The following is a 21,491-nucleotide window of genomic DNA, read 5'->3' as shown; positions in this document are numbered from 1 at the left end:
CCACAAGCCAAGAACATACATCATATTTACTTATTACTGTATTGAAGTAGATTGTAAATTAGCAATAAATAAATAATAAAAAAAAAAATATTTTGTACTTGAAATGATACGTTTAATTAATAATACTAATTACATATTAATAGAAGAAGAAATCTCATTTCATTAATTTTTTCGAAAATTGCTAAAAATATACTTTACTGTAATTGTAAGGTAAGATTAATGACGTATAATATGTATTTATTATGTCACTGGGTAAGATAAACATACACTTACTATAAAAATAAAATGACGTTTAACAAACGTCAACGCTTTACCAAAATAAAATAAAATAACTAAATAATATTAAATATAATTAAATAAAATTGAATCAAGTTAAACAGAATTATGTAGAATTAAATAATTTTTTGAGCGTTTTGTGGTAGGAATAGAATAGTTCATCGAATCGTGACGTATGATACATCATTCGAAAGGAGAGGCGGTAGCGAATATATTGAATTGGGTCCGATTGAGGCGTGTGATACGTCTATGAAAGGGAAGGATATCACGAATATATTAAGATAAAAAAAACAAACAAAGCGACTACCCAAAGGGCATTACACATTGTCTTCATTAATAATGAACGTATAGTTACATACGAGATGTCATAGGGCACTAAGCATAAAAATAATTGAACTGAAAGACAAATTTTGATTTATTGACTTAAAAAAGGCCTTTGGCAGTATACAAAATAAACAACTAATCGAATCCTAACTTGGTAAAAAAAAAACAATTAAGGCAACTACTAAAAGGGCACTTCACAGTATCTTCATTATTAATGAATGTATAGCGACATAGAAGATATCATAGGGCACTATAGATAAAAATAGATTTACCATTAGACAAATTTTGATTTATTGACTTGTGGCGGGCTGAGCACAGAATAAACAACTAATCGAATCCTAACATGTGACATAGCAAATAAAAGGGGATAATATAACGAATATATTTAGATAGCAAAAACAAACAGACTTGGTAAATTCGCTTTATTGGCCTGAAAAGGGCATCTGCCTGATTACAAAATAGAGAACTAGCCTGATACTAGAATATGACACATCAAATCAAACACATCAAATATATATACATCCTGTTATCATTTTTGCATCGACACATTATGCTTTTACCATCAATTTAGCATCGTCTTGCAAAGTAGAATCTGTATATCGACGCTACTTTACAAGCCCTCAATAACTTTTTTCCTGTACTTGTTACAAGAAGTTTAACCATCTCAATAGTTAGAGATTTGATGCCGTGTTGGTACTTTAAAATATCCGCTTTCTTTTTTTATCCCTTACTGGGTTATATAAGTTTATTTCAGAAAATGTATGAGTCTGAAATGATGGTACAGTGAAAATATTATACAGTGTGTCCGTAAAGTATGGAATAAATTCGATATTTCCTAAATGAAAAGCCTTTTTAAAAAAAATCTAAAACTCGTCGATTTTTAAAATTAATGTTCTACATTTTACAATAAAATTTCATTATACAAGGTGATACACATTAGTGATGACGTCACCGGCTCTTTTTTAAATGTAACACCCTGTATTTTAGGACATTTTTAGATCGATAAAAATGAGCTGATTCCAAAAAAGTATAATACTGGGGGTCTAATGAATATAATTTGAAAGATATGCTCTTAGAAAATTAATTTTTATTGATTTATAATATTAATAAATTATACTTGATTATACTATAATTGACTTTACAGGCAACCGATTTTTTTTTTTGTTAAAAAATGAACATATTCACTCACAAATAACTCGAAAGTTAGCTACGTGTATGCCAAATTTAATGTAAATCCAAGAGGTTCTTTAAAATAAACGGCAAAAACCGTGCGTGAATTAACTATTTTTATGCGGTAACACGTTATACTTGTTAAAACCTCGATTTTTTTTTATTTTTGGTGTTTCATTTAAACAATGTATTTATTTTTAGACACTAGTGAGACAACTGACCGTACTTTGACAGTTAATCGCAGTCAAAATGTAAAAACCTATTTTGGCCAAAGAAAATTGAAGTTTGCTGATATGTCTCCAGAACAGGATGTTGGTTTTGTAGAAGGTATTAAGACTCCCTATACACCACTTTGGACAAACCCTGATGATACGCCCCAACCCGAGGCTCAAGTGAAAATCGAAACTAAAAATACACATACCCGTATTAACGCAAGTACTTCTACATCCGGTTCTATTAAAATAAATAAATTGAAAAACAAAACTCGGTGTAGAGTCACAAAATTTACGATTAAAAAAGAGTTTACAAAAAAACTCAGGAAAAAAACAATCCAAGAATTATACTCAAAAACCTTCTAAATCTTTGCTCAAAAGTAATTGTTTGTGACCAATGATCCAATAATCGTCGTGCTTATATTTTACTAGGAGCTACGAAAGATATGCCACAAATTTCACTAAACAATACTTTAATATATACTGTTTTTGATGTACCTCATTTATTTAATTCATTAAGGAACAATTTCATGAATAAAAAACTCATAATAATCAAATAAACTGGAATGACTTTGTCCAAACTTTCGAAGCAGATCAGAAAAGTATTGTATCTAGGTCTATGGTCAAGATACAAACACGTATAACCAAATACGTTTCAAAAGATGAGGGTAAAATTGGCAGCTCAGGTTTTTAGTTCTTCTGTGGCGGAAGCTATCCGTACGGCTCATGATTTGGGTCAAATAAAGAGCCAGTCGGCAAAAAATACGGCCGATTTTTTTAAGCAAATAAATTGCTTGTTTGATTCCCTAAACAGCAAAACGTTAGCAGATCCAAATGTTTACCGAAAAGGTTTGTCTATATATAACAGCATACCGTATGACACTCTTAAAAACAGAATTGGTCTTTTCAAAGAATTGAGGGTTATGGAAGGAGACAAAGAAAGAAAAAATATTTACTGCTTGGATGGATTTCAATGGACTATTACTTCCATATTAAAGCTTTGGGGAGACTTAAAAATGGAAGGATTAAAATTTTTTTTTACATCCAGAGTGAATCAAGATCCACTAGAAAATCTTTTTTCTGTAGTACGACATCGTGGAGGCTACAATCCTCAACCAAAAGTAAGTAAAAGTAAATTTTTTATAATAATTCTATAATATTGGGTTTGACACAGAATAACACAATTATGAAATTAATAAAAGTCTGTAAAGTGTTACTTATCTCAAAAAACAATCCAAAGTAAATAAAATTACTGATATCAAAACTGTATAATCTAAATATCTCAGGTCCAGTCAATTTATCCTTTTTAATTGCTTTATTTGACCTGTTAATTGAACTCCTCGGAAAAACAAAATTAAGACTGCTCGAATAATTCCATTCGAACATGTAAAACTATTTATAAATATTTTTAATTTAGTATTTAACTCCACTTTGGACAAAAATGCGCCCACTCTATAAATGTCATAAATTTCAAACGATTTTCAAAACAATTTGTCAACAGTTTTCAGAATTATAGTTTTTTGTGCGCTTAAAACTCTTACAAAAAAAGACTCACAGAAAAATCAGGCACCCCGCCTACCCTCAGAGCGAATTTAGTCCCGCACGGTGCAACATCTCTGTTTGCAGAAAGAAGCCCTAAAAAACTCATCAAGGATTTACTCCTGACACATTTATACAGTGCTCTCCGAATCTGTAAAAGGTTTGTCCAGCTTATGGTATAAAAGCAATTAATAATGAAGTTTTAAAAGTTTTTGCATTGGTAGCCTTAGACCCAGTGGTTGGTGTATCTTTACATTCGCAATCTTCGTGATAATAACTTGGATAGACAATAGTGCACATACACTTTTCAAAGACTTGTTAACTAGTAAGTAGTATTTAGTAGTAGGAATTTTGTTTAGTCTTTATGTATTTGTACTTTTATTATGTATGCTATTTGTTTTTCTCTCTTTTTCTCTTTAATAAACCGTTTTGTACCTTTGGATAGCTTTTTGAACCGTTAGTGTTTAAGACACTCTTATATTACAGGTAAGAGCTCTCATATTTTGTAACCAGCAATCTATGTTATACTCTCTATCTCATTTTAGGACATTCTTCATGTCCGTCCTATTGTGTAGATACTAATTTTATCTACTAAAGTGGTCCTTCGAGCCGGATCTTGAGGTTTTTCTCGACCTGTAATCTCTTTCTTAGTACTTTGGTTCAAAACCCCACAAAAATATCTTATATTTTTCTCCACCTTTAATGTTTTCATTTTTTTTTTGTCTCTTTAAAATTATTTGATAATTTAGGTATAATTTTGTATATATAAGTTCTCATTACGTGTCAAAGATGGAGTTAACACAAAGTTTAAAAAATAGGCGCTTGGCAAAAACTAAATTGACAAAATTAAATAATTATCTCGATATAAATTTGGCTAATCTCACTATTCACTCCACTAAAGATCGTATTTTGCATTTAAAAAAAGGCGTACGATTCTTATTGCCAAGCCCAAGATGAAATAGAATCCTCTGAAGTTGAAGATGATGAAGATACAAACATCATCGATAATATTTATTTAAATATGCTCTCCACACTTGAGGAGAATTTGCTTAAATTTAGGTTAACAGAAAATAGCAGTTCTTCTAGTTCTTTTTCTCAAAATAATCCCTCTAGTTTACGTACGCAAAGAAGCATAAAGCTTCCGCAAATCCAATTGGAATGTTTTTCTGGTGATTTCAATAAATTTCAAACCTTTCATCAAATATTTACTAGCACAGTAGATGCAGATACATCACTCACTAGTATAGAAACGTTTATTTATTTGCGTTCTCTGTTAAAAGGAGAGCCCTTCCAGTTAATAGAGAACCTCACACTTATATAGTCTAATTACAGCATTGCACTTTCCACGTTAGTTGGTAGGTATTCCAATAATCGTATTGTTATCAAACAGTTATTCGCAAAGATTATTGATACAAAAGGGTTAGCTACTAATGCAACCTTTACCCAGCTCAGAGAATTTCACACAACCGTCTCCAATGCATATAAATCTCTTCTAAACCTTAATTTATCGCACGAGAAGTTGTTAAATTTAGTTTTTATACATCTTATCAGCCAGAAATTAGACAATGCTACACTTCGGCAGTTAGAATTTTCTCAAGAACATGAACTTGAGTAATCAGATGTTTCCCACATTATGAATACGATAGAAAATCGAGTCCGCCATTTAGAAATGCTTTCCATCACCACAGATAAGTCACCCTTCGGTAACAAAGATGTACGATTTTCATGTCATACCCATACTGATGCTAAACAAAATATGGCATTGTCTCGTTCTAGTTCCTTTAATAAGTCATGTGCATACTGTAAAAACAAGTCTCATTCTATTTATGTTTGTAAAGATTTTAAGTCCCCCCAAAATGTTGCCTCTAGACGTGAATTTGTCAAGCAGCACTCGTTATGTTTTAATTGTTTAGGAAATAAACATTTGATTAAAGAATGTCTTAGTAGTAAAACGTGTTTTCACTGTAACCAACGTCATAATTCTCTGCTACATATGGAGACCAGGACGTTACACTCCTCTGTTCACTATCAACCGTCAAGGTCGCTCAATGGTAACTGTAGTTCTGTTCCTCAAAATTCTAATACTCATAGTTCTGTAGACAACCACCCGTTTACTTCTCGCTCACTTCCAGAAGTTGTAGATAATGTTTCACACAGCACAAATGCGGTTACACTCTCAAATGTTGTTTCAACTACTCCTAACAACTCTATAGTATTACTGAGTACAGTTGAAGTATATCTCTGACAAATCTGGCAAACGAATTTATGTCAAAGCTCTTTTAGACAATGCCAGCCAGCTATCCTTTGTAACCAGTGACCTAGTACATCAGTTAGGGATAACCACAGAATCTCAGACCATTAAAATTAACGGGGTTAACTCTGGCACGTCCACTTCCACCAAAGTTTCTCATTTGCAGATTCATTCGGCAGCTACTGATCACAAGTTGAATGCTAGTTGCTTTGTAATTCCAAGTATTACTGGATATTTACCTCTGGTAAAAATAAACGCAAGGCAAATTCATATTCCTAGTTCCATTATATTAGCGGATTCTCGTTATGCAATTCCCAGCCCAGTTCATCTATTGATCGGCGCTGATTTTTATTCTGATATTCTTTTAAATAATACAGTCTCTCTTGGCCCAAAGCTACCAATGTTACAGGAAACCCTTTTCGGTTACATAATCTTCGGTAGGGTCCCAAGTTCAGCTATTAGTAAAGGATATCATCACTCCACATATCTTAATAATTTGGTCACATGCCATATCAATAACGTTTCTGACACCCCCCTCTCGTCTGATGAAGTGTTACATGGATTAGTGGAAAAATTCTGGGAGTTCGATCAACTTCCACAGATTCAGGATTCTGTAGATACAGATTACCCCGCAAAAACTCAGTTTTTAAAGACCGTACAAATTCTTCCCTTAGGTCGATACAAAGTCTCTTTAAATTTAAATCGCCCTATTAGTGATATTAAATTATCAGGCTCTTTACCGGCAGCTAAAGCTTGCTTTCTCCAATTAGAGAGGAAACTACACTCTGATCCACAACTCTTTGATAGTTATCGCAAGATCATTCAAGATTATTTAGCCAACAGATTAAAAGAGTACCTTTAAAGCCCCTAACCTCAGAAAATAGGCTAAATTATTATTTACCCCACTTTCCAGTCAGAAAAAATGACTCTAGTACAAATGTACGGCTAGTATTTGATCCAAATAATAAAACTCGTTTAGGTTGTCTTAATGATCAACTGGATAAATGGTTTTTAATCCAACCTCTTCTTATTGATATTCTTTTAAGGTTTCGCACATTCACTTAAGTTTTAATAGCAGATATCCTATCTATGTATATGCAGATATGCGTAGACAGTTCCGAGTTACACCTACTCAATTTTCTCTGGCGTGACTCACCGGAAATGTCATTCAATGCATTTCAGCTCACTAGAGTTCCTTTTGGTTTATGCTCATCTCCATTTCTCGCCACTAGGGTTGTGACGCCACTGTGACACTCTCTTGTATTCTACTTATGTAGATGATATTTTAGGTGGATGTGACTCTTTAGAAAAATTGGAACTCTTGTTCTCTCAACTTAAAATCTTGTTAGGTAAGTACGGTTTTAATCTTCACAAAGTTTCCTCGAACAACGAAGAGTTTTTGAGAAGACATGGCCTCAAAAGTTTGACGCCCTTAATTCATAACTTAGGTGATTCTTCTTCGAAAATCCTCGGAGTTAAATGGAAACAACAATCAGATACATTTTCATTTTCACCACCAAATTTTGATTTAGGCCAATCAATCACTAAGAGAAAGGTGCTTAGTATTCTGATGTCTACTTCCGATCCAATGAATTTAGCCGGTTATATCACTGCCTCTTCCAAAATTCTCTTACAACGTTTATGGCAGGCTAAACTTAGTTGGGACGAACCTATCTTCGATCCAGAATGGTTAAATGATTGGAAATTTTTACTTGATGGTTTTCAATCCATTCCCCTTTTGAAATACCCCAGATGTTTAGTATTAGATAAACGAATTATAGATGTTCAACTTCACACCTTCTGTGATAGCTCCCTTAAGATATTTGCAACATGTACTTATCTGCGCGTAGTGTACAAGGATTACTCTGTCTCCTCTCGGTTGGTATCTTCCAAATCTCGAATAGCTTCTGCTAAACAAAATCTTACGATACCTCGCTTAGAGTTAAATGCTGTGTTAATCGGAGTTATTTTAACTCAATCAGTTTCGAATGTATTGAGGAGGAATTGGCCGATCGCAGAAACTCATATTTATAGCGACTCATTAGTAGCTCTTAGTTGGATTTTGAATAAAAGGCTTTCATTGAATCCTTATGTTCATAATCGTGTGCAGAAGATTATTGCCCTAAGTATGGATTACTCTTTTCATCACATTTCGTCTCAACTAAACGTAGCAGATATTCAGACTCGTCCCAAGGATATTACACGCAATTCCAAACTCTCAATGTTATGGTTGTCAGGCCCAGAGTTTCTTATTAAGCACCCTCTCGATTTTTCTCAGTTTAAGATTATTCTCATCACACAAAACTTACCCGAGATTCGGTCAACACAAGTTACGTTAACCACGGCCTCCCCTGAAATACAAGTTTAAGTTTTCGACTTTCTCTCGCATGCAAAGAGTATTGGCCTATGTTTCTAGATTTATCAAAAATCTGAAGAATAAAAGCTCTAATCTCTCATTGCTCTCATCTTCCCTACAGAATGAAGAAATTGAAGCGGCAACTCTAAGCATTGTACGATACCTTCAATTACGATCATTTCACAGGGAACTATTAGAATTAAAAAGTGGAAAACCTCTCTCGAATAGATCGCTTAGGCAACTAAATGTTTTTTATGATCAGAAGTATTCGACACTACGTGTTGAAGGTAGACTTGCCAACGCTCCTTATCTCTCTTACAATGAGAAACATCCCATGATTCTTCCTAGTAAGAATCGAATTGTATCTTTGATGAAGTATCAAATCCACGTCTCCCTACTCCACAGTGGCCCACAAGTGTGTCTGTCTCATTTCAGAATGAAATTTTGGCCTTTGTCGGGTTTAACTCAAATATAAAAAAAGTAATTCACAACTGCGTGGTATGCCACAGGTTTAAAGCAAAACCAGTTACCCAGTTTATGTCTGATCTTCACTATAACCGTGTTTCATGCACAAAACCCTTTCAATTTGTCTCAGTGATCCCGTAGATCTCCTTCCTATAAAGCGTATGTAGCATTTTTCATTTGCACCACCACTAAGTGTTGCCATCTTGAGCTAGTAACCGGCCTCACTAGTCAGGCCTATATTTTGGCACTAAAAAGATTTATAGCACGAAGGTCAGTCCCATCATGCATTTGGTCTGACAATGCGACTAACTTTTATGGGGCAAAAAACCAGCTCCATGAACTCTATAAATTGTTTATGAATGAAGACCACACAACATCCATTAAAGACTTCGCAGCTCAGAACCAAATCACTTTTAAGTTCGCTACCCCTCTTAATCCTGCAAGTGTAGGAATATATGAAAGAGGCATTCAGTCAGCTAAGTTTCATCTCCGTCGTGTGATCGGAAACGCAGTGCTCACTTACGAATCCTTCAATACAATACTATGCCAAATTGAGGCAATTCTTAACTCTAGACCACTATTTAGGATCTCAGAATGCCCAGAAGATCTTTCCTTTCTTTGCCCTGCCCATTTTTTGATGGGCCAATCTCTATTAGCCCCACCGGAGCCTAGTAATATTTTAGAGATCCCAGAAAACAGACTGTCCCTCTACCAGAAATTGTCTCAAATGCAAATTATTGTTTTGGAAGAAATGGAGTGTCTCATACCTCCAAACCATACAATCTCGATCCAAGTGGTGTACTGTTACTCAAAGTCCGTACAAGTAGATGATATAGTACTCATAATAGATGCCCACCTACCCCCACTAAAGTGGGAGCTGGCAAGAGTCTTAGAGCTAATAGCAAGCAAGGATGGCCTGGTTCGGACTCTACGACTTCGGACAAAAAACACAACTTGTCTTAGATCCATCAGGCAAGTAAGTAAACTTCCTAGCCCCACCTAATATAATTTGCTTTCTTCTCTTTTCTAGTTTCATATGTTTAGCCTTTGTTCCCCTGGCGGGGAGTATGTTCGAATAATTCCATTCGAACATGTAAAACTATTTATAAATATTTTTAATTTAGTATTTAACTCCACTTTTGACAAAAATGCACCCACTATATAAAGGTCATAAATGTCAAACGATTGTCAAAACAATTTGTCAACAGTTTTCAGAATTATAGTTTTTTGTGCGCTTAAAACTCTTACAAAAACAGACTCCCAGAAAAATCAGGCATCCCGCCTACCCTCAGAGCGAATTTAGTCCCGCACGGTGCAACATCTCTGTTTGCAGAAAGAAGCCCTAAAAAACTCATCAAGGATTTACTCCTGACACATTTATACAGTGCTCTCCGAATCTGTAAAAGGTTTGTCCAGCTTATGGTATAAAAGCAATTAATAATGAAGTTTTAAAAGTTTTTGCATTGGTAGCCTTAGACCCAGTGGTTGGTGTATCTTTACATTCGCAATCTTCGTGATAATAACTTGGATAGACATTAGTGCACATACACTTTTCAAAGACTTGTTAACTAGTAAGTAGTATTTAGTAGTAGGAATTTTGTTTAGTTCTTTATGTATTTGTACTGATATTATGTATGCTATTTGTTTTTCTCTCTTTTTCTCTTTAATAAATCGTTTTGTACCTTTGGATAGCTTTTTGAACCGTTAGTGTTTAAGACACTCTTATATTACAGGTAAGAGCTCTCATATTTTCTAACCAGCAATCTATGTTATACTCTCTATCTCATTTTAGGACATTCTTCATGTTTGTCCTATTGTGTAGATACTAATTTTATCTACAAAGACATTTGAAAGAATTTTTTGTTGTATTGCTAATAATTGTAATTACTACGATCTGTGGCTAATGGATAGCTCGATTAGAACTCGATTCAAACTCTGCGGAAATAGAACTTGAAAGAAATCCAGGGGATAGTGATGAAGTAATAGATAGCCTAAGTCTTGACGATCAAGGGAGAAATCATTCTGATGTGGTTAATACTAAATCTTGTCACACAAAAATTATTTATGTACAACCCACCCTAGAGACCTTTTCGGGAATCTACGTGGCGGGATATCTATTATATTATATATTAAAAACATTCAATTGCGAAATTTGCTCACAAAATGTTAGTTCTGATCGTTCAGCAATTAGAAAACACGAATTATTAATTTTCAACCGGGATTATGGAACAAAATGCGAAATTGAACATTAAAAACTACCAACAAAAAGTTTTTCAGATGCCATTTTATTCCTATACATATAAAAGAATTTAATACAATTTTCGAAAAAGTAAAAACCGAGTATGAATTTACCGTCAAAATTAAACAATATTTATTAGAAGCCATTATAAATTCTAATAAAAAATGGCTGGATAATTGCAAAGAGCATAATATGCTTGTTATTGATCAGCTAATTAAAATTAAAATTTTTTATACAGCTAAGTGGATTTCTGCAAAAACAGAAACCTCCGTGACAAAAAATGTTTTCAGTAAACCACACAGAAAAATCAGAATTTTGTCATAAAGTTTTGAGAATTTTGTTATTTTTCAAATATACCATATAAAAAACATAAAAGAAATTAGAAAATAGAAAAAGAACAAAAAACAAAAAAATAAATTAAAAAAGAAGAACAAAACAAAAGCAAAAAACAAAAGACAACAAAACAAAAAAAAAACAAGAAAATAATAAAAAAGGAACTTAACTGTAAAAGATTTTTCTATTGTAGTTTTTGGGTTTTTCAGAAAAAAATAGGACGTTTTTAAAAGTTTTTGTAAAATGCTATAAAAAAAAATATTTCAATAATACATGTTAATATAAAAATTGAGCAGCTGTGTATGTAAATTTCGGATATTATAATTTATTTGTACACGCAAATTAAGGTCGTTAATGATTTTAAAGTTGTATCAGGAGTCAAAACGGTTAAAGAAAATACCGAAAAATGATTTTTCGTTATTTTGACCATGATGCTCATCCTAAAAAAATCGCAGAGATAATATGATAACCAATAAATAATATATTATTTTAAAATATACTATACTATAATAAAAATACTATACTAAGAAAAATATACTATTACTATAGGCAATAAAAAATCCTACAACATGAAATAAAAAAGACGTTTCTACGATGATCAGAATCGAAGATATCAAAAAACTAAAAATACGTTTTAATTTTTTGGGAGGTTGTGGGTGGGGCTAGGGGTCTAAAAATTTGTTTGGTCGAATACTTTTTAAGTAGAGGAGCATGTTATTTTTATTTTTCGAATATCGCTGGAAGCATCTTTTACTATCTTAACTGGCAAGACCCTTTGTATTAATTCGATAAGCGATGCAGGGCATATCGACAACGATAAATTTAACAGATAATTGTTAAAGATGTTTCAAATAAGTCTACTCGTTCCGATAAGTAACAGTATAATTATGGCACTTTGTTAATTTTTTTCCTTTCTTAACTATTAGTGTTTATTGCATAGTAAATAAATTATTGTTATCACTGAATACATAGTAAGTGAAAAAATAATCCGATTTACAAAGTTAATGAATATTTTATGCATACATGCAAGTAACAGTTCTTCAAGAATATTTAAAAACTAACTGAAATGTCCATCTTTATTTCGTTACTAACTCATACAGGTTTGGACACGATTTAAGTAGGTATTATATTTCGGTATTGAAATTTGTAATTTGAATCGATTTGTGAGTAAATTTTTAGTCATCTTGATGGTTAAAGGACAATAAATTATATTTATGCTGTTAATGTTGACTTAGCAATTATTTGTTGTGCGATTTAAAACTATTTAAGTATATATTTTTATTTGTATAACGACCCTATCTATACGTGATTGTGATTACTGTAACAGTAACCACATATTTCAATAACAGATATTGAAACCAAAAATGTCATCCACTGATTCTGCTGACGAATTGGTTGAAAATACATGGAGTCCTCCTCAAAAACGAAGTAAAAGAAGCCCTCTTAGCGTTGAAGTTAAAGAAATCATTTTAAATTTTTTTAAATGTGAAAAACAAGAAAATCCTGGGTTAGTGGTTGAAGATATTGTGAAAAAAGTGGCCAATAAAGTTGGAGTTTGTGATAGAAGTGTGTTTATGGTGATCAAGGAATACAAAACAAATCATCAATTCGCTGGACCAAAAGTATGTCTGACCCGGAAAAAGGAGTTTGACAAAATTGATGATTTTGCCATTAGAAGACTGGGTCATAATTTTTTTATGAGCAACGAAATACCCACCGTTGATAAGGTTTTAACGAAGGTGAACGATGACCCTGATTTACCAAATTTTTCGAAAACCACGTTTTACCGAATATTGAAAAAACCTAATTTTCAATATAAACGTAGGTGAAGAAACGCTCTTTTACTAGATAGAGACGACATTGTGATGTGACGAAGAGAATATCTTCAAAAGATAAGAGCTTATAGAGAGGAGAAGCGAAAATATATTATCTGGATGAGACATGGTTGAACACTGGCCATACAAAGTCTAAAATATGGGCAGACACTACAGTAAAAACATCAAGACAAGCTTTTTTGGATAGATTAACAACGGGAATCCTTCAGGTAATTTATTATATTCTACATATTTTAAATTTCAAAACTTAAATACTTTTTTCTATGACGCTTTAATAACATGCTTATTATTCCCTAGTTTTGAATAGATAATAACACCCATTACCTACTTATCTCGTGAGTAATAATTCATTACTCATGGGTCATTACTCACCAATTGAAGTTGGTTCAAGTGGTGCATGTCACTTTTAATATATTAGACGTATATAAACTTAAAAAATTACTTAAAATCGTTTATTTAATACAACAATCATTGTAATTTATATCAAAGTTTTATATTCCCGACAGTGACAAGTAAAAAGGGTTAAAAGGGACTAAAGTAGCAATGGACTTTTTACGTTTACCATACTTTTTTTACTATGAATTTTGACAATTATATAATATTCAGTGCTCATAAAATTTACCATATATTTGTGCTTATAATTTTTCGGAAACGAATAGAACTTGAATTTACCATTTCTTGTTGTATTTTTACAATACATACGACACCTTTTTTGTTATTATTATTATGAAACTTTTTAGAATTGTACAAACAACTAAGTATGTATATTAAAAATAAAAAAAAATTTGCAGGCACTCTGTACATAAAATTGTTGGTATTATCAGATATCAACTAAAACAATCAGGTTCTTTGTCAAGCACTTTTGCAAAATTAAAATATAGATTTCGTATTTTATAAGATAATATATATTCTGACTAAACAAAAAGATAATCCTAAATGCGGCCCTGTTGAAGGCCTACACGTGGTAATGTTTACATCTCCCTGCATTACTTAATGAATTTTACTATAGTATACTAACTGTGACTATTTCTCCCATTTGAAATGTGCTTCTATATGGGGCTATATTCATTGGTAAAATACTACAATAACAGTATGAAAACAATATCCACAATATGATTTTAATAATGAATCTCTTCTTAATAGTATAGATATTATTGAACAGATTTTGTAGTCATTACAGCTAAGGTAGTAGTACTTAAGTGTATGTTTTTCTTGGCTTTTTATGCTATAATTAAAGATTAAAAATAAATATTACTACTTACTATTATTGGTAAAGCTACCATAAACACGAGGGCATAAAGACCTAATACCCAAACACTATTTTCCTTTTCAACAATCCATGATGGTAAAGCTATTCCAAAACTCATTGCTCCAGGTCCATCTGGATTACCATACTTCTCCCAATTTCTCCTGGCTTCATCATCAGTTAAAGCCTACATTACACAAGCAACAATTTAATTCGCATTTAAAGACATTCTATTTACAGAACATATTAACAAAGAATATAGACGCATATAGAAGAATTGTTCACTGTTATTTTTGAAAGTCGGCAAAAAGTTAGTCGGGTGGAACGCATGTGGTACCACGTACCACTAAGGAGCGGTCATGTCAGCTCTATTATTGCTTCTAAAATATGAAAGAGTGGGGCAATAAATGAAACTTTAGATATTTTTATATGTAGATGCTGCGTGGTCGTAGAATAGGATTAAATTTTTGCGTTTTATAAAATTTTTTAGAGAAAATAATATTATTTTAACTTTTAATAAATTAATCTTTTTAGAAAAATTATTATGATTCAAATGTTTAATTGAAATATGTACAAATCTTAAGTATAAATCAGTTTAAGACTATATTGTAATAATTTCACCAATATTCTTTCATTGTGAAAATGATGTTTTAGATACTACTATACTCCAAATTCAATAGGATTGTCAGGGCAGACATTTTGTAGTTCGTACACTTGATAGTAAGCGGCTATATATTTATTTATTTATTAGCACACAAATTTACTTATCAATTTTCATTTTTGCCGGTTACATCTGATATAAGTCCGAACTGGATAAAGTATACTCGCTTTGTTGCGAAATTTATTATTTAGTACCGCGTGCAGGTTATCAGTGTCGTTGAGGTGTACCTGAATGTCAAGACAGGGACAGGCGGACATTGTTATCTTTTTCGAAAATAATATTCTTATTGCAATACGGCAACATTGTTAAAACTCGACGGCAAATAGTGAAAATAAATATTAAAATCAGGTAGTCAGAATTATTACATGAGCGCACAGTCGGGTAATATGGCATAAAAACCAACATGCAGTACATCTGTTGATAAACCGGATAGAAGGAGGTGGTTAAATGTGAAAGAAAAACAAATGATCAAATCGGTTTATGAGGGATTTCGTAGAAGAAATCAAGATATGTTTATAGAGGACGACGCGGCATTGTCTGGTGATTTAACGTAAGTATCGGCTCGTACGGTTTTTCGAATAATTCAAGGTAATTAACCACTTCAAAAACCTATTCATAAAGGACGTACAAAAATTGTATAGGACGATATTACGAAAAGTACAATCCGAAGAAAAGTTCATAGATTTTATCTTAGGAACGAAATGTCCACGTTAAATGCTATTCAACGAGAAATTAATGCAGACGCAGATGATACTTTAAATAAAATATCCATGCGAATATTACAAAGAACATTATGTGAAATGGATTTTCGGTATGTAAAGAGAAGTCGGAAAAGTTTGTTAATCGAGAGACGAACTAGTGATATGGCGGAGACAATATTTACAAAAAATTCGTGATTTTAGATGTCTTGGGACGTAAAATTTTTTATCTGGACGAGACGTGGTTAAATGAGGGTCATACGAAATCCTAAGTATGGCAAGACTTAAATATTAAAAATTCATGACAGGCTTTCCATGAGGGACTTTCAACCGGCTTAAAAGCACCTTCGGGCAAAGAAAGACATAAGCAATATTATGCACATAGGAAGTGATTCAGGTTTCTCGAAAGGCAGATATAGTAGATTGACAAAAAAGCAAAAATATAGATTTTGATGAATACATGAAAAAAAGTTCAATTACTTGATGTAGTGCGGAAACATAAGACTTCCTACATCAGATTTTCAGTAGACGAAATGGCACGTGAGCATGGCATCACCGTGTTAAGGATTCCACCGTATCATTGTGAATTGAATTCTATCAAACTGATGATATGGCACATATTAAAAATGAGGAAGCGCAAAAAAACATACCCTTCAAATTAAAAGATGTCAAATTATTATTAAAACAAACCATACAAAATGTAACCGCTTCCAACTGGCAGTCATGCATTAAACACGCACAGAAAGAAGAAGATAAAATGTGGGACGTAGACACGCGTGTTGATGTTATTGTCGAGCCCATTATTATTACTCCAGGAGAAGACAGTAGTGATGTTAAATTAAATGGTAAAATAATATAATAGTTATTTATTGTACAAGACGATACAATTGTACTTTTTCTTCGAGAGCGTTTTTTAGCTTCGAGACGTCAGTCGAGACGCTAATTATGCTCGAGAAGATAATGCAATTTTATCGTCGTGTGCAATACAACATTTTTTTCTAGAACAAGACTTCAAGTTCAGGTGAAAAATAGAATTTCAAAGAAAATTGTAATTTTTAGCACAAAAATCGCAATTGTGTTGCTCCTTTGCTAGGGATATGAATTACTCTGTCAACAAATGAAGTATATACTTGGCGGACCAGAAAATCAATCCAGTACCTCGAATCAAGTGTTTAAGCACACGAGTACAAGTTGTGATGCTCCAAAAATAGATATTTCTAATAATGTTAATTGTAAAATTTCAGTTGTTTTTAATCCTTAATGTGTTTGAATTTGTAAATTTTATTGAATAAAAAAAAGTTAAAACATTTTATCTACTCTTGCTGTTAAAGTGTCACTTTATCTACCCTTGCGGTTAAAAAACAGTTGTTATAGCAACACTTTAACATTAGCTATGGAAAAAAAATAATAATGGAATTGAATGGTAAAGTGAACCAGCATAAAAAGATTTATTTTTAATAATAACTAATATACTTAGTTCTCGTGAATTTGTTTTTTGTTGCTGTTGTTGTTTTGGCATTTCCTTCTCCTACGAGGTTATATTATTGGAAGTACTTACCTAATAACTTTATTATTATTATGGCAAATTTGTTTCTCAAAATTAAGGTATACATTAGGCTGCTGGGACTATTATTATTATTATTTTCTGTAAAGCAGTTGGTGTTTATATTTAAATATAAATTTTATTTTAAAAATATCATTAGGTACATAAGATCATTATTCCAATATCAGTATATTTAAAGAAGTCTAATGTAAAAGGTTCCTTTCGAATTAGTCCTTACAATGATTTCCCTTATTTTAAAAATGTACACGCCACCATTGAACTACACTCGTTTCTTGTTTCGTGCCCCTCCTGAGTCTATCATTTTAAAGTGATACCCTGACAATCCTATTGAATTTGGACTATAGTTGTTATTTTAAAACAAGATTAAATAGTACCCATACAGTGTAAAAACTTTCACATATACTATTCATTAAAAGGTACTGTTAAATATTTCAAAAATAAATCAGGAATGCTTTTTGTTGTTATTAAAAAATTATGGATGAAATGGAAGTTTGGAAGTTTCGGCAAAATGGAAAATTTCATAATTTAGCAAAAAGTTTCATCGAACACTTTTTTTTTTAATTGAAATTTTTTAAAAATGTTTCGTTAATTTCTGGGCAGAAAAACAGTATAATAAAAACTTATGTGACGGTTTTTCGTTGTGTTGGAACAAACCTATTTTTAATTCAAAGTTATACAATTAAAAAAATAAATACTTTGAATATTGTAAATATACATTTTTAAGTTTTAAAATTAAAAATTTAACAATTTACTATATTAAAAATAAAGATTTTATTGTGAAACAACAAAAAAAAAGACAGTTTGCAAATCAATGGCATCGAAATTTGTTTAGGCGTAGATGCAGTTACCCGTTCGTACTCCTTTCCCACTTCCCCCTAACTTCATTATGAAATTTTCGCCACGGCGCCACGCTTTGAGTTTATGCAGCCACCCTCAGGAGGAGTGTTTTGAAGTATAAACCGTAACCAAATCGCCCATTTGAACTGCTCTTCTATAAGCGTCTATATTATGTGATATTAACTTTGCAAGAAGTATTTACCTGGTATGCTTTTGTTAGTTTCATAAACTCCTTTTCATTACCAGTATCTTTATCAGGATGGAGAATTAGTGATAGTTTTCTATAGGCCTTTTTAATTTCACCTTGACTAGTACCAAGTGGTATCCCTAGTATTTCATAAGGATCAAAATTTGACATCTCATAGTCAAATTGAGATACTTTATAAGCTAATAAGAATAGTATCACCCATCCAGCAACTATTATTAATTTGATTAAAACATTTTTAGGACCCTTCCATGGTTCTGACCTTTTTAAATGTTCCCCTTTCAAAATACATCCTGTGCATGTACATTCTTTGGTTTCGTCTTCCACATCTAAAATATTAAAAAACATACAATACTTCAAAAAATAACCTAAATAAAATAAAATTTTCTGTAGTAACTGATTAAACAAACAACCAAATCAATTATACACTCATAATACATTAAATTTGAAATAAGTTAACTCAATATATATTCACAAAACTAAAGTAAGCAATACAACATTAAAATATAGTAAAGATTAATATTTTCCTATTCCAACCTCTCTTTTTCTTTTTCGGCCAATAGTAAAATGTTGCGGGAATCAAAATTAATGCTAAAAATGATAATAAGAAATAGAAAAATGTTCCACCACTTTCATCGTATTGAAACTTTTGGCCCATTTTACTTTTTTTTAATTATCTGGATTCCAACGTGTCACAAATATTTTAAATGACATAAAGAAGATCAACAGCCATCACTTTTTTACAATGTACAGTTAACCTAAAGTTAAAAAAAATTGTTCTATAATCACCAGTAAAATTCGAAATGAATCTGACAAGGATAAAGGATAGATGTTGAGTTCACGGTTCGTAGACTTACTTTACTACCATGGTACAATGAATACACAAGGTATGATATTGCGCATGACATTTGACAGCTGGCCCAGGAGTGTGACGTAGTTAAGATCGCCTGAGCCACCTCGAACCCATTATTACAACTTTGAAACTATGGTTTTGAATTTTGAAATTATGGTTAAAAAGTGATCTAATTTTTTTTTTAAATGTTTTGTTTTGGTTATAATTGAATAAAAAATATATTTTCAGTAGCGTAAAACCTTTACTTCTCCTAGAGATTCAGGCAAAATATTTATTTTTGTTTTCATACATATACTAATAATATAAGTACTCTTTTTGTATGCAAATCCCTTGAAATTTAAAAATTTTCTGCAGAGGAAATACTGTGAATAGGTAAATAGTAGTCGATTTGCTTATTCTCATTTACTGTCACTCACTTCCAAGCAGTTTTACTGAAATAAAAACAAAATAGAGTACAATAGAGAAAAATCTGTTTTACAATTCAATATGGTATTTTAGATGAGTTATAATGAAATTTAGTAAAATAAAAAATATACACATTACTATAACCTACCGATTATTATATGCAAAATTTACATATCAAACAATATAATACTATGAAAATAAGACACAAATTAGTTCAAACGCAAAACATAATAAATATCGACTTCAGACACACCGGCAAGACAGAAAGCTTGTATAAAAACAAAAGTTCAACAATAATATCGGTTATCAATGGTGACTATTGCAAATTGCAAGTTATGAGATAATAAATATATTTTAAAGTATCTCAATACTGACTGAGTCATCTATTTTATAATAGAAAAATAATTTAGATATATGCTTATATATGTGTCTTTATACAAATGGTGTTTAGTTACTATTTATTTATACTGTATAGTATTTTTTTGTAAAACTGAAAGTTTTTATTTGCCATTGTATATCTGGTTTTGTACCTTTTTCAAAGTACGCTGTGCAATTGCTTGTTGCAATAGTGACAATGAAGATAAAATCTTTAGGTTTCATACATTTCCTAAAGATAGCGTGACCAGAAAACTGTGGATTATATCTTGTTGTAGATAGGATAATTTTAATTGTAATACTGCAAGAATTTGTTATACACATTTTAAAACTGAAGATTACCAAAGAAATCTACAACAGGAACTTTTAAATTACGTTTCTAAAAAGGGTCTAAAACTCAAACCTGAGGCAGTACCCAGTCTTTATTTGCCTAAATCAACATCGGCTACCCTTTTAACCAACCAAAAGAAACGCGTACAAGGAGGCGAACACAGAGAGTCCAAAAAGTATGTTGAGCAGCTTCTTATTACTACTTCTAGGTCAACGACGTAAGTCTAAAGCTTTATTTTTATTAATTATTAGTCATGAAACCTTAAATGGTTTTTTCATATCGATTTGTTAAGTAAGAAATTAGCCTCAGCCTGCTATGCAATTTGCAATAAGAACTGTTTCGGAGGAAATCAATTTAGCATCTTCCAAAATAACATATTTTTCTTTGTTAAATCATGTTATCATTATTAAAATATACAATGTTATCATTATTATAAACAATACCAAGATAATATTATGTGTGAATATTACAAAAATGTCATTTTAAATGTTGTGCAATATTGTGTGCCCTCACTACACTCATATTCGATGGCCAGCTAGCTCATTCGATATAAATAAAGTTGACTTTGTCATTATTTATTTTGATTTTGTGTTTAGTTCAGTAGGTATATATACGTACAAATTTTGTGTACCTCCATTACCATCTGTATCTTTTTAAACATCTGAAATATCGAACTCTGGAGTATAAGTTAATTAACCTGTACCTACGTGTAATAAAAGATAATTAAAACTTGTCTTATAAAGAATATCTATGTTTTATAAAGGATAAATATTATAATAACATAATTTTATCATCTCTTTATAATTACTATAATTAAATTAGCCAAATTATATAAAAAAACTTAAAATTAAAAGTCTTTCCTATACAACTACAGTCCATCTAATTTAGATAACGATTTACGTCATTATCTACGTCAGAGATTGAAGTTGACATAGTTGCCAAAGAATAAAAAAATCCTGAATCCATTTTAAATTAAATAAATAGGTCACATAATTATTGCAAAAGTGGATTATACAACAAAACAAATTAATATTTAATGTAAATAAATAGAAACAAAACAAGAGTTAAAAAATAATCTTGTTAAAAACAATTTGAGCCGCTTGTATGCATCGTAAAAAGACGTAAAATGGAATACTTAAACAAAAACAACACTTTTTTCATTACTTATTTACTTTGAAATGTTTTGTTACAACTAAATTTTCAAATGCTTTTCAGACTTATTTAAATCTCGGTTTTCTGATCGATAGTGATTCGATAGAGATCGATTATTCGATTTCGTTTTCATTCAAACTTCTAAACATGCGCGTTTGGCAAGG

At 31.6% G+C, this 21,491-nt stretch overlaps 1 protein-coding gene across 1 annotated transcript in view; it reads right to left on the bottom strand.

The window, feature by feature from the left end:
* Window positions 1-19,012, bottom strand: part of Sec63 (translocation protein Sec63) — a 373,264-nt gene extending 354,252 nt beyond the window's left edge. Inside the window, exons 1-3 of the mRNA XM_072545171.1 lie at window positions 18,749-19,012; window positions 18,209-18,540; window positions 14,263-14,433 (exon numbers count right to left, since the gene is read on the bottom strand). Of these exons, the coding sequence (XP_072401272.1) occupies window positions 14,263-14,433; window positions 18,209-18,540; window positions 18,749-18,869 (624 nt within the window). The 5' untranslated portion in view covers window positions 18,870-19,012. The remainder of the gene's footprint in view (window positions 1-14,262; window positions 14,434-18,208; window positions 18,541-18,748) is intronic.
* Window positions 19,013-21,491: the final 2,479 nt, after the last annotated feature.

This window comes from Diabrotica undecimpunctata, chromosome 1 (assembly GCF_040954645.1).
Source record: "Diabrotica undecimpunctata isolate CICGRU chromosome 1, icDiaUnde3, whole genome shotgun sequence".
In the NCBI taxonomy this organism is placed as follows: domain Eukaryota; kingdom Metazoa; phylum Arthropoda; class Insecta; order Coleoptera; family Chrysomelidae; genus Diabrotica; species Diabrotica undecimpunctata.
This window is presented reverse-complemented; position numbering and strand designations above follow the sequence as displayed.